At 39.6% G+C, this 14925-nt stretch overlaps 1 protein-coding gene across 1 annotated transcript in view; it reads left to right on the top strand.

Annotated features, from left to right (window-relative positions):
* Positions 1 to 623: 623 nt before the first annotated feature.
* Positions 624 to 14925, top strand: part of tox (thymocyte selection-associated high mobility group box) — a gene marked incomplete at both ends in the record, with an annotated part of 48538 nt that continues 34236 nt past the window's right edge. The window contains one exon of the mRNA XM_083890121.1: positions 624 to 728. Within this exon, the coding sequence (XP_083746247.1) occupies positions 624 to 728 (105 nt within the window). The remainder of the gene's footprint in view (positions 729 to 14925) is intronic.

Raw genomic sequence — 14925 nt, 5'->3', positions numbered from 1 at the left:
TTTTGAAAATCGGACAGCACATCCGGACTGTGTCGCTGCGTGCCCGCTAGCTTGACGGAGCGGTTCTTTGTACGTGTGGTGCGTTCGCGGAGCAGTCGCGCGGCAGCAGCAGCAGCAGCAAGTCACAGACAGACGTCCCACACAGGGACAGACAGACGGATAGACGGGCTCCAAACACGTCCACTGTCCACGCCACGCGAAGGAAAGACGGGGAAAACTGGTGGGTTTTGTGTTTGTTTAAAAAAAAAAGAAAGAAAAAAAGTGAACTGTTCTACGTTAACGTCGGGCGTCAGAGAAAAAGTCCGTTCGCCGGGGAATTTTGCTCCAGAGCGGAGGCCACCGGAGCATGAGAGCCGGCGTGGAGAGCACAGCATCCACCTAAAACTTCAACGACTCTTCCATTTACGCCTCACTTGTTCCATTTATATCACCGTGGCTTAACTTTGTCTGTATTTTTTTAATTTTATTTTTAAAAAGAAAAAGAAAAAAATAGGTAAAGAAAGTGCGGGGAAAGATTTATATATATATATAAAAAAGCGGACATTACTTTCGTGTTTTTCCAACAGAAGACGGACAAGAAAGAGACACATTTCAGCGACGGAGAAGTGGATGTACCCTGAGCCATGGATGTGACAGTTTACCCGCCTCCTCCTCAGCCTCTGGCCGTGTCCAACCACAGCAGACTCGGGCAGCTCTCCTACCCTGACCCGGCCTTCGGGACCAACAAGGTAAGGAAGGATGTAGATACAGAAAGAAAGAAAAAAAGAGGAGATAAAGATGGAGATAAAGATGATTGTTTGGACTTAAAAGTCACCTTTGTGCTGCCTTAACAAGCTCACCTTACTGTCCATTCATCATCTCCCTGCTCTGCCAATTAAGTGGTAATTAATTGCTTTATTAGGTCACAGTTAATTAACGCAGCTAATGGAGGTGAGGGTTCTCCCTCAGTGGCTCTTATTACATCCGCTCAGCAGATCGTAGAGTTTCACTCCGAGTCTCTATTAGTCCAGATTTATTTATTTTTTAAATTAATGTACCTTTGATTAAAAGTACCATGTTGCAGGTACAAACAAGAGTTGCTGTGCTCAACCTATCACATTTAAAATGCACATTTTTTATAAAAATCTCATTTAGTTTCTGCTTTGTGGGGCATAAATGACCATGATGCTCTGCTTTATTCCTCCCTCCAGAACAAGGTCAGGGTCACATTCACTGCACAATCAAACAAAAACAAAATAGGTTGGAACATAGCTAGAAAAACCTGTGTGTGTGTGTGTGTGTGTGTGTGTGTGTGTATGTAGACCTACATCTGTAACCTGGTTTCTATTAGAGGTTTGACCATTATAGTGTTTTTTTTACGGGTGAAACCACTGCTGATCTTAAAGCTGCAGTACGTAGATTTTTGCTGCTGTTGTATTGTCTTCAGAAATGATATAAACGTATTTGTACGCCGTGTCGTTCATCTGAAAGTATTATGTCGTTGTGGAAAATAAATCAACATTTGAAAAGTAATACGCGTAGAGTGTCGCGTAGCTTCAAGAGAGCCAAATGCAGGAAGCGGACTACAACGCAGGGGTAGGGCTGGGCGATGATACTCTAACGATATGTATCGCGATAGACACTCCATATAGATATCAATAGAAACAGAGAAAAGCGCTAGAGAAGTAGATGAAGCAGGTTTGGTTGCATGAACAGTGGTCAGAGCCTCTGGAGTGGCAGTCAAACAGCCAATCACTGAACAGTCAAGTTTGGTTGCACCGCCCTGAAAGTGAGGACATTGTTAGTAAACACTACCTCGCCAGTCTGGCAGTTTTTCTTAAAGTCCGACCACACTCAGCTTATTACTTATTATCAACAAACTTATTCTACCATCTTCCTCGTTCACGCCCCCTGGTGGATTACAGCACGACAATCAACGTCATCTGCCGCTAAACGTATGATAAAAAATCTAAACTTTACATAACTGAGACAGTGACTTATCACAGAGCCAAGGACATGCGTCAGTCAGCGTACTTGTGAAGTTTGGTGTAGAATAAAAATGTTAAAGTTAAAATATGTTTTATTCTTCATTAATTTTTAATAGGTCACGAAAAACGATCAATAATTATCGACATCGATCAATATGAAGTAGTTATATCGTGATATACTTTTCAGCCATATCGCTAACGCAGGGCATTGTGGGTAAAGACAACCAAAACATACACACGCGTGTAGAACGATAGCCGGGTGAAATGGCCTTTACACAATGGCACTATTATTATTTTGGCACTATTCCTGATTGGAACGCACAAACGTTTGCAGCCATCTCACGTCAATAGCTCAGGGAATCACTTCCTGTGTGCAGCGTGGGAATGTAGCCGGTGACACTGCGACACATAAAGACAGTCGTAATTTCAGATTAACCAAAATATGATGTTGACTTCTTTGGGCAACATGTTTGGTCTGTTATATTTTTATTCCTGGAAAAAAAAATTAATATGTAAATTAATACATTAAATTTCAGTCCACTAGGTGGTGCCAAGTGTTCACACTCACTAGCGCTGTTGTGTGAGTGTATCGCAAAAATATCCAAATTTCGCAAATGCTCAAATGCAAATAATATCGTGATAATATTGTATTGTAAAATAATCTACAGACCAAAATATGACAATAATTAAACGGGGTCATCGATTTACCTAAAATTTTACTTTTGAATGATGACTATAAAGTTTAAGTGACCCATTCAGAGCATTTTTCCTTCTAACAAAAGATGTCAATTTGCATAAAAACGGCACAATCCGTCAATTAAAAGAATACAAATTGTCCAGTGCTGACTATGAAAGTATGATAAATCAGCCTAATTAAAGTGTACCTCACATTTTAGCCATATTTTTTGTTATCAAACCTTTCTTTCTCAGTGTGTATGTCCTGTGTGTATGTGTGTGTGTGTTTACAGTGTAATTTACCAAAGACCCTGCACATTTGACAGTGATGAATGACTTAATTATTTAATCAGGAGCAGCTATTAAAGATATGGACAGATGATATTAACCTGTGTTCAGTGAAATGGGACATTTAGGTTTATTATTTAACCATTTTTTTGGTGAGGTTGTGTAGTCATGTGGTTATAATTTGGTTATTAAAGCTGGATTACCAGATGATCTGTTTTTTTTTTTTTTTACGGCGTTGTGAAGACACAGAAATCAGATCGTCGAGCCAAGTCTGATTTTCAGATCAGATTTGTGACATCTAGATCAGATATATATCCAACATGTGGTCATATATGGATATCATTGACTTGAGTGTCGCCCTCTAGAGCTTAATCTCACCCACAAATTCACTGCAGTGCTTTCCGCGTATCAAAGAAGGTGTGACCCTTTCGCTTTCCAATGCAGGACACTCGCAGTTATGAATGTGAAGTGTAATCGCGTCGGAATCAAATCTGAATCAGATGTGAGCTTTGCAATGTGAACATAGCCCTAACGTATGCAGCAGCCTGGGGAACTCGACGCAGACCTGTGACCCGCGGTGGGATAATTACCGGCGCGCTCAAACAGCAGGAACGTGCTGAGCGCTTTCTCAACAACATAGTCTGTGTTTTTACTGGCTCCTTTTGCTCAAACTTTCTCTGGCCTCCTGCTTTCACACGAGCACTGACATGAGCTGGTTTTCCTCCCAGGTGTTCAATTTTCTAAGAGTTTCTAAGATGCTCTGAGAAGATGCCCATATGGATGATTCTGCACTCTATGATTTTCCAAGTTATAAGAGCTTTCATTTTGTTGTTTGGATTCATATGTAAAGCGGGAACTTTACCAAGTTTGGTCGGTATTACACCTCTGCGGTGCTCCCCCTACAGTACATGTGTTTTTATGACACAACCGTAAACATCCATCCATCCATTGTCCACCACTGTCCCACCTCCCTTCCCTTCTCCTCATCATGTGCGTTTGTTTTCAACATGCTTGCCTCCCTCTGCTTTTAATTCCAGTCGCTTCCTCCGACAACAGCTTCTTTTTCGCCGGCTCTGCGATGATGAACATCTAAAATAAATAATGCAATCACTAACCTGATCTTTTAGTACCTGGCTAAGATTGTGAAGCCATTAAATTAGGGTAAAAATCCTGCATAGCGACAACCTAGCGATGATACGACACTCGCTATTGGTATTGGTCCAATCCTGGTCACAGGCAATACAGAGGGTTTGGATTCTGTACCGTAGCCGACACATCTACGGCTGCAACGATTAGTTTGATTGATTATTAATCAATTTACTGAATTAATCCAACTATTTCGATAGTCGATTGATTGGTCTGACAACAACTTCTCTGAACTTTCAGCTTCTTAAATGTGAATATTTCATGCTCCATATAACAAAGAAATCATTAAAACTGATTCAGTTTTGGTTTGCGGATAAAACGAGATATTCTGGAGAAACGCCGATCAGCGTTTTTCAACTTCTCGTGGACCAAACAAACAAAGTACTCGATTAAAGCCCAGAAAGTGATGGTCGGATGAATGGATAATGAAAACGATCTCAATCGCCTGACCTCAGCGTCTCTTTATTCACTGTTTACTCTTTTTTTAATTGTGCGGTCAAATCACACGGTAAATAGTAATTAAACCTACTGTGATGAACACAAACTGATGATGATGTGAGAGTGAAGTGTGCAACGTGAAGTGTGGTCAAGTGTGGCTTTGCACACATCACACACACACACACATACACACACACAATTGTGTGGCGTCAGTGAGCAACGCACACACTCGCATATTTATATATATATTTATATATATATGTAGAAAAAGAGAGCGAGAGAGAGAGAGCTGTGTGGTTGGGGGTAGGGACTAGAGAGAGGGAGTGGAAGGTTGTTGGGGGTAGGGATGATGTAGATGAGAAAGAGAGGGAGAGGGAGGGAGGGAGGAAGGGAGGGTGGGGGTGGGGCTGGGCCACTAAGGTTTGTGCTTTATTTCTCTGTGTCTTTTGATTCACAGCTCTGCCGGCCTGATCGAACAGATCATATTACTGTGGTGTGGAGCAGAGAGAGAGAGAGAGAGGGGAAATAGAAACAGAGGGTGTATAAAAGTGTGTGTAAAGATGTAATGCCTGCAGTGGTCTGCACTTTCCATGTCAACTAAACAGACAAATTGCAGTGGTTTTCGGTTTTGCCCTGTAGTAAATGTCATAAAAAAAATAAATAAAAAAAATCCATCCACATTGGCTTCTCCAACCCATAATGACAAAAAAAAAAAAAGAAAAAAAAATGTTCATGTTAATAAATATATTCAATCGAGAGTAGAAAGAGAAAGACTAAGATTGTGAATCACAATGTTATACGGCGTATGAGAATATACCCATGCCCTAAACTAGTAAATCAGGTATTATTATAATTATATTAAAATACACTATTTTGTTGCAGGGGGGAACAGAAATCCCATAATATCCTGTATTGATGCTCTGTCTCTAGTGTGTTGTGTGTGAAGGAAAATTCCCAGGTGAAGTTGTCAAAACTTGGGGAAAAATGGGAATTGACTGGAACTTTTGGATAATTCAAAGAAACTTTGAGGAAATAAGCAATAATAATAAACTTAGAAAAATAGAATTAAGATCTATAAATGTCTATTATTTGCCAAGGATATATAAGTTCCCCAACCTTCAAGTTTAATCCAGTTTATTCCCATAAATTCTACTCTCTCATTCATTCCAATGGAACGTTTACACTTTTGAAAGTTCCTGGAAATTTACAGCCAAAATAAGTCCAGTCCTTTCAGTGGCTGCAGACAGTTGTGCTCATTTCCTGCCCGAACATTCACATATGGTTTCAAATTATACTAAGATGGGGGTCCTCGTCGGTCCAGTAGTTCCACACAGGCTTACCTGATTTCACATTCCATGTTCTATATTGACTAGGGCTGTCATAATATAGGTTTTTGTTCAATTTCATGGACACACACACACACAACAGTATTTACAGTGGTCAGCACTGTACACAGTATATGAGCTAAAATATTAATTTAACTGGTCATTCATTTATATATAGGTTAAAAAAAAACGGTGTGGCAAAGCCAGAGCCAATCTCATGTGGTCACAGGAGACGCATCGTGGTCACGTTTGAATGATTTATCATTTAATGTTGTCAGATCACTCAAAACAGATGTTATACAACATAATGTGTAGCATGTCCGCACTAAAATCTGTAAAAACGACTTAAACGACATATACTTTTCATTTTGTTTATGTCCGCCTCACATATGCAGGGATTTGGAGAAATGAAATGCTCTAAATTCTCTTCCATCCACACTCCAGAATTCTCCACATTGAAGCTTCACATACATCCTGCAGCTATTTCACAATAAAAGCCCTTTTAAGGCAAGAAACGCATGGATTCAGTATAGAAACACAAGAGTGCTAATACTTTGAATTCAATTCACACACTTTTATAAACAGCCGATCATTGTGTGCTGTAAGTCATCAGGAACGGTGGTGCAGAACATTACCCATGATCCCTCAGTGTTTGGTCTGCGTTATAGTTACATAAAGATATCTACGGGCTCTTCTTCAACCTTTTGTGTCATTTATAACAGGATTTGACATCCGCTGGATTTGACTGTGCATAATTATTTTATTGCCCGAGCAGTGTGTAGTGCAGTACACCCTTAGCAAAGCAACTTTGCATAAATTAAATGTCTTAAATCTCTTAACCTCTGCTGAGCTGTGATTGGTTGACACACCGCTTATGAGTGTCCAAGCACATGAAGACAACCAGAAAGCAGTAGAAATATTCTCTTTTTTTCCCCCCATTTCTTTCATCATCTATATAAATTGTACTTGTGTTGTGTGGTGTAGAAGAGCTGTACAAAACAGCCAGAATGAGATGGGATGAATGAGACGGAGAGGAGGAAGGGCTGGTGCAGGAGGGACAGCGAGAGGGAGAGAGAGGGCCTAATGTAAACATGATGACTGTGAAAGCTGGGCGAGGTATTTCCAAAGCAAATAAAGTGGAAGAGAGAAAAAAGGGGGAGGAGAGAGAAGTCGGCCTGCGTCTGTATCCACACTTTACCACATATACTATACAGTGTGTGTCCATATGCTCCAAGGCGGCCTTTTATTTTGAAAACGTTTAAAATAGTCTTGGAGTGTTGCTCCAAGACTGTCTTTTATTTTGAAAACCTTTAATCCATACAGGTTGAAACCACATCTTTAACATTCACATTGTCTTCGACAACAAGGTGAAAATAATAATCCATTCTTCTATGTCTTCATTTGACAATGACATTTAAAAAAAAAAAAAAAATGCAATAATAATAATACTAATAATAATAATAATACGCGTCCAGACGAGCTTTTCAGCTTTCTGCATCCCTGCTGAAAATCTAAATTAAATTGCTGAATTTTTATTCCAGTCTATTACTTCATTTCACCTCATTAAACAATAAATGCAAAAGATGACATTTTGATTAATTTATCAAAAATCAGAAGTCTTATATTATGCACAAATTTGCTCTTAATGCAAATAATTATCAACCCTATTTTAGCAGCTCTGAAAACAAAACTATTGTTTTTTTTTTTTTCAATTCTTTTGTTTCATATGCAATTATACACAAACACACTTCTTTGTTGTGTGCACTCAATTTCTGCTTTGCTAACAAAGTTAAAATTCTATTTTTTTTTTCAGTCTTATGCCAAGCTATGATTAAAAAATAAAAAAGGTTTTACATATACTATGTATGTACTCCAATAACCACCACAGACTTAAGCCGGAGATTTATTAAATAAAAACAAAACTTTTGATGTCCAGTTTACCTATTCACAACATGAAGGTGTATATAATCATCTAGCCTTCTTTTTCTTTTTAAATGGGGCAGATAGTTACACTGCCATCATAAAAAAACAGCAGATCCCCCGTATCATGTGACATTTAAGCTGGGATTAAGTGTGCTGGTGTAAACAGGAAGCTCATTCTTTCCTCTGTGTTTGCACTACTATTGTGTAAAAAAAACAAAGGTTAAAAATAAGAGCAAGGACTTCTACTGTGAGATTGAAGACAAGGTAAAGCTTGTATTTAAAGTAAATGTTAACAGAACTTTTTTTTTTATCATAGCTGATAGTTTTGTCTGATAAGAATAATAATTTAAAAAAGCTGCGAGGGCCCGTACACACGAGAACTCTGTAATTCTAACGGCGTTTAATCCACATTTGAACTGGTGTTTGGGATGCTATTTTAAGGAAAAACAAGGAATAAGCAACATTAGGAAAGCAGACGTGCACCACGTCTTCTTCTTCTAATTCGTTTGTGGTGTATTTCTGTTACAGCGACACCTACAGGCCTGGCATATATACTACAGTGTTTAGAGTTCTTTCACGGGGGTTCCGTGCGCGTGAAGACGTTTCTTGAAACCATCCGTTTGCTGTGTTTTATGGAAAACTATTTAGGGAACAAGAAAAGAAAATGATTTGTAAGTGGAAAGTTTTGGAAAGGTAGCGACTGATGAGAGACGATCGGAAAAGCAAACGCGGGCGATGGTGTTCCTGTTTTTGTCTAAAACTTAATAATGATATAATATCGGAATAAAAGAGCCAGCAGCATCAAACGTTTCCCTTTTTAAAGGGTTTTCTAATCATCCAATAGCCTTCTTACGCGATTAGAAAACACAATGTACCATTAGAACACTGGAAATGGGCGTCTATACACCTATGTACATATTCCATTAATAACCAGATGTTTGCAGCTAGAATAGTTGTTTACCACATTAACAATGTATAGAGTATATTTCTGATTCATTTAATGTTATATTCATTGGAAAAAAAGTGATTTTCCTCCAAAAATAAGGACATTTCTGAGTTACGCCAAACTTTTAAACGGTAGTGTCTCTTGAATGAGGAAACTTTTGAAATAATTCCAATAAGCTTCACGAATTTGTAAAACCATTGACAGTAACTATAAACGTTATTGAAGATATGGTGTCTAACATATATTCTATATACTACAATTAAGTTATATTCTATTGTATTAAATGGCAGCATTTTGCTGTTTGCTAACTAAATGATTTCAAATTGCAGTTTCCGGCCTTAACTACGATAGAATACAAATAGGATAAATGTGCAGAGGCAACGTTTGACCACCATGTTCTTCTCATGAAGCCTGCTCACATTCTCGTATGGAAACTCCAAACGCAGCGATGCTGCATGTAGCACTTCATAAAGTCTGCCTCCAGCCCAGGACCCAGGATCCACCCCGAGGCATGATTCTCTGATAGTGAGTCACCGTGGGGGACAGTTTATTATCATCACAGCATATTCTCATCTGTAATAGTCTGTGTGTGTGTGTGTGTGTGTGTGTGTGAGTGTGTGAAAGAAAAACCTACTCTGTGCAGTCGCAGCAATAAATCTGCTCCCCATGAGTTTGGCTGAGTTCACGCGCTGTGATTGCATTGGCAAATTTACATTCATTAAATAAACGCTCTGTTGTTTTATGTTATTTGTTCGTCACGGTAAGCACAAGTGTCATCGTCTCGATCAAATGTGGTCTCTTAAATATTCTCTCAGTGTGTAAAACCTTTAAAAAAAAAACTGCATTTATTGGTAGAGTTGTATGTTAAACTCACCCTTCCATTAAAAAAGTTGTTCATTGTTATCTTGATTATTAGAGTACATGTTTGGTCCGTAAAAATGTTGATCGGTGTCCCTCAAACATGGAAATGATGATGCTCAAATGACTTGTTTTGTTCACGGACCAAAATGATTCAGTTTTAATGAATTCTTTGCTCCACAAAGCAAAGAAACCCGGAAAATATTCACATTTAAGAAGCTGAAAAATCACTTGATTATCAAAGTAGTTGCTGGTTAATTAAGTCACAATCGCTGCAGCCTTAATTTGAAATACATTTCCTTTTGTGGAACTGGAAACGCATCATTTTAGGTGATAATGTTTGATTTTTGTAATGTAAAAAAAAAACCGGGGTATAATTCTTTAATTCAGCCACAGCTATTTAACATCCACACTCGTGTTATTATCTTCTCCTTTGGCGCCGTCCCAGTGTTTTTTTTTTTTTTTTTTTGTCAGTATCACATACACGGCTATTGTTTCCTCTGACAGTTTCCTAACCAGACAAAGTGCTGGCATCTCGTCTAATTATCTATCAGAACAACAACCAGTGAATCTGTCCGTCCGTCTGTCCATGTTGGCCATTGTTCCCGCCACAGAACCCCCCTTTGCCAGACTCGCCTCAGCACCCACCCACACCCGATGCACACCGACGGCGGCGCGACTCGCTTCGCTGTTGCCCGTGCGCCGATGTGGCTGAAGGTGTCTGAGTTGGTGGAATCGCGGGGACGATGGTGTCGAGGGAAACGCCGGCCGATGCCAAATGGAACAGATGGGCAACAGTCGAGTCCTGCCAAAAGAGACTAATTATCGGGATTTCGTTTCCAAAACAAACATATTGCAATCAAATCACATACTGCAATCACTGCTGCTTTGTTTTGTGTGCGACAATGCCTCGGATCAATTAACTTGTGTTGGAGGAGATTGGATCAGTTCCTCAGGCATTATTCTGGAACTTTTTCCTTGCACACTACTTTCATTCGTGATCATAGTCCTAAATCTTGTTGATTAAAAAAAAAGAAAGAAAGAAAATAAGTTAGCACGTTTGGAACGTGTGAACTCGTGTGTCTTTTGACCATTCTTCCTTCTGCCATCGGACTATTTTTGACTCTTAAGTTTTCTGCGCATCTGTGATTTTTCTTCTACTTTTGTCCAGTTTATACACGAGAAACATTTGTATTTCTTATCTTAACGACCGGGTTACAATGGATGTGTGTGTGCAGTGTGGGAAATACTGTGAATATACCACAGCTCAAGAGCTGAACGACATGGTAACAATTAGTTCTGGGCCCGCTAACGTCATACGTGACGTCATGTTTTTGTGACTCCCGATTGTTAAAATGAGTCTCTAAAGTAACACAACATTTTGGAAACAGAGGCACACATACGCAGTACACAGGTACGCTGATTATTTGTAGCGCTGCTCTTTTCGTGTAATAAACAGACCGCTCCAGTTCAACTTTAGGTGCGCTAACACCACTAAAGGAGCTAACAGAGCTAAATGGTAAACGGTGCCCGGACTTCGGTGCCGTGGCACGTAAACGTGACGTCACACATGTCTTTTTCGGGTCAGTCGTCATGGAAACGCGTCATGTGTAAACATTTTCTGGTTTCTTTGCTCCATATAACAAACAAATCATTCAAACGGAATCATTTTAGTCAGTGATCAACATTTCCTGACAAGTACTCGATTAAATGAGAAAATAATGGACAGATTAATCGATAATGGCCTCGTTGTACCGTCCCGCCCTCAACCTGATGGTAACGACCACTATAATGTTTTACCACCACCACCATCGGCGAATGAATTCACCTTTTTGTTTTATACACTGGAATGATTTCCCAGCATGCATTGAGAGTTAACCTTTTTTTGTTTTCTAAACTCATGAAACAACACTGAGCTCGTGCTATGGAACCAGGGAAAATGTCTCCTCTTGAACAAACATTTACAATGCTTGACATTGTTGTCATGGTGTCAGAGATACTGAGATAACAAACACCTGCTTCGCTGACTCACACACACACACACACACACACACACACACACACACACACACACACACACACACACACACACACATTCTTGTACAGCTTCCTCGGAGAGGACACTTAATGTAGAAATAATACACGTAGGGCTGCGACGATGAGTCAATGAATGATTCCTAAATAACTTGTCAACCATTTTGATAATGGACTAAGGACTATGGTTTGAGTGTTTTTCCAAGTTCCCAGCTTCTTAGATGTGAACATTACGTTTCTTTGTTCCAAATAACATAAATCATTAAAATATTGTTGGGCATGTTAACGCGTTAGCAGCTGTTAGCGGCGTCAACGTTAGCGCACGGTGTGTTTCCATGATGACTGACCGCAAAAAGACGGGCGTGACGTCACGTTTACGTGCCGCGGCACCAGAGTCCAGGCACCGTTTACCATTTAGCTCTGTTAGCTCTGTTAGCTCCTTTAGCACCGCTAGCACGCCTACAGTTGAATTGGAGCGGTCTGTTTATTAAACCAAAAGAGCAGCGCTACAAATAACCAGCGTACCTGTGTAATGTGTATGTTACGTAAACATGACGTCACAAAACAAGACAATTGAGAAAATCGTTATTCCCAGATGACTCGAGAACATTATTGTCAGATTAATCGATTTAGGAAAAGTTGCAGCCCTGAATGCATACACTTGCCTCTTACCTTAGCCGCCACGGCTAACTGCCTTACCCTTAACCCCTTAAACATAGTGTTAACCCATAAATAGCCCCTCTGAATGTGCGACAGAATGTGAGGACCAGCCAAACTGTTCTCGCTTCCTCTTGCTCCCCCTCCCTCACAAAAATGTATGTACTCACACACACGCACACATACAAAGTCTTGTAATTCCTACACTGTTCACTTGATTTGGATAAATATTACATTGAAATTAAAGCTGAAAGTATGCAGTTAAAGCGCATCTTGTTCGTTTCATTTCAAATCCATTGTAGTGCTTTATAGAGCCGAAACGTAGAGAACTGTGTCGCTGTCCCAATATTTATGGACCCGACTGCACGCACATACAGGTTTGGGCAGTTGTTCTTCTTTGGGCACTGCATTGACTTATTTGGACAGCCTGAAACTAAAAAAATGACAGCTAACCATAACCAGTTAATGCCCTAACTCTAACCTTAATATAACCACAATTCACCAGTTCTGCCTCATTAGGGCGAGGTTCTAGTTCTAGGCGGTGTTTATGTCCTCAACAAGGTAACGCACACACATAGATCTGTGTTGATTTCTTTGAAGTCAACAGAAATCCATTCTGTTTCGTCGAACTGGATTATGACACACACACACACACGCAGACCTTGAACACAGACGATTAAAAATAAGCGCATGGCAGCAGTTTAACAGCATCTCTATTTGTGACGTTCACTCAAAACATACTGTAAGTTCACAGCCTCAGCAGACGGCCGGCTAAACATAGACTCTTCTAAAAGGAAGTTAATCTGCACACGTAAGAAATAATAATAATAATAATAGTAATAAAAAAACATGATTTTTGGTCGGAGCTTTTGCCTTCACAACGCGTGTCGCGGCGGATATGAAGTTTTGAAAATCTTTAAATTCCAACATGGAGGTCAGCTCATTCTTTTCATGGCGATTCGGTCCCTTCTGTGTCTCACGAGCAGATTTTCAGATTTAAGTGGTTTATTTTCTTTTATTTTTGTCAAATCCTGAACGATTCCTGCAATTGAGCTTCAAAAGAAGAAGAAGAAGAAGAAGAAGTAGGAAATGAGATGAGATTCATGTGTGCGTGCGTGAGCTTAAATGAAACCTGGTATTGCGTTTTATTTTATTTTTTTAATTCTCTACTTTAGCATTTTCTCCATCTCCCTGTCAAGTGTACTTGTGATTTTTCCAAAAAACGTCTCCTCCTCTTCTCTTCCCTCCAATAAACTGTATTTCTCTCTTTTCCTTTGTCCTTGTTATTCATCCTAATAGTCTCTCTTTCTCTCTCTCTCTCTCTCTCTCTCTCCCCCCTTCTTCCCCCTTCCTCCACCCTGATCCACTTAGGCAGCTGCTTGTTATTCAAACCTTTGCTTTGCCCCCCACACACACACACACACATACATGCACGCACACACGCACGCACACACACACACACACACACACACACACACACACACACACACACACACACACACACACACACACACACACACACACACACACACACAGAAATGAATAGAGGGAGCAGCCAGAGATAGACATGAAGTAGGAGAAATTGGTTTGATAACAAATCTTGCCGTCCTTTTCACTTCTTTTTACTCTAACTTTTCTCTCCCTCTCTCTTTGAAAGAAAACAGTTTCCCCACACAGAACTGTCATGTTTCCATCATTATCTCGTCTAATAGCTGCACCTTCAACCACAATTTAATGCAAATTTTTTTTTTTTTAAACTGCACATTCAAAGGGACGATGGCATGGGACGAAATACGACAAAATCATACATGACGATAAATAATAAAAAAAAAGGAAATGGTCGTAAGAAGATGAGAGGATATCAAACGGGTATGATGCGGCACACCATTGCTCAGTGCTCCGGCCTTTACATCGCACTAGGGCTGAGATGATAATTAATCAACTGTTTTGTGGTTTTCCAGCTTCTTAAATATGAGTATTTTGGTTTCTTTGCTCCATGTAACTAAGAAATGATTAAAGGTGCATTATATAATAAATCTAAAGCAGGGGTTCTCAAAGTTTTGATACCTGAGACCAATTTAGGAACCCAACATTGGACTGAGGGCCGCCAAAGGAAAAAAAACAGAAAGAAATCCCATTTGTAATCATTTTAATGACCAGATTGCAGTTCTACACTTTAGCGTTAAGTAATATAAGCGTTAATATAATGTAATTCAAGCTTTAATATAATAATGCTTTATACTTTACTGGGTAATTACCCAGTATTTTGGCCATTGTTCTTACCTTCTAATTACAGGTTAATACCAAGTAACACATTTCTGTTACCATATATTTACTGGGTAAATAGCTAGTAATTGGGGGCTGTAGCTACCTGCTTATTACCAGCTTATAACACAATAATACACTAAAATTCACCATATAGAAATCATTTAAATACTCAGTATTTTTGTTTACACTTATTGGTCTGTATCCAGTAATGTCCAATAAACAGTTAGCAAGCTTCGTCGCTCCTGGATTAAAACTATCAACTGTAATTCACTGCGGGGCCGCCAGAAATGTTTCTGCGGGCCGCCATTGGCCCCCGGGCCGCACTTTGAGAACCAATGATCTAAAGCAACTGGCTATAAAATCCTCCTAATATGTCACAGAGACTCAGGAATAATGTTCA

Source organism: Microchirus variegatus (genome assembly GCF_963457635.1).
Source record: "Microchirus variegatus genome assembly, chromosome: 5".
NCBI classification, from domain to species: Eukaryota; Metazoa; Chordata; class Actinopteri; order Pleuronectiformes; family Soleidae; genus Microchirus; species Microchirus variegatus.
Note: the sequence above shows the minus strand (reverse complement) of the source record. Positions and strands in the feature narration are given on the sequence as shown.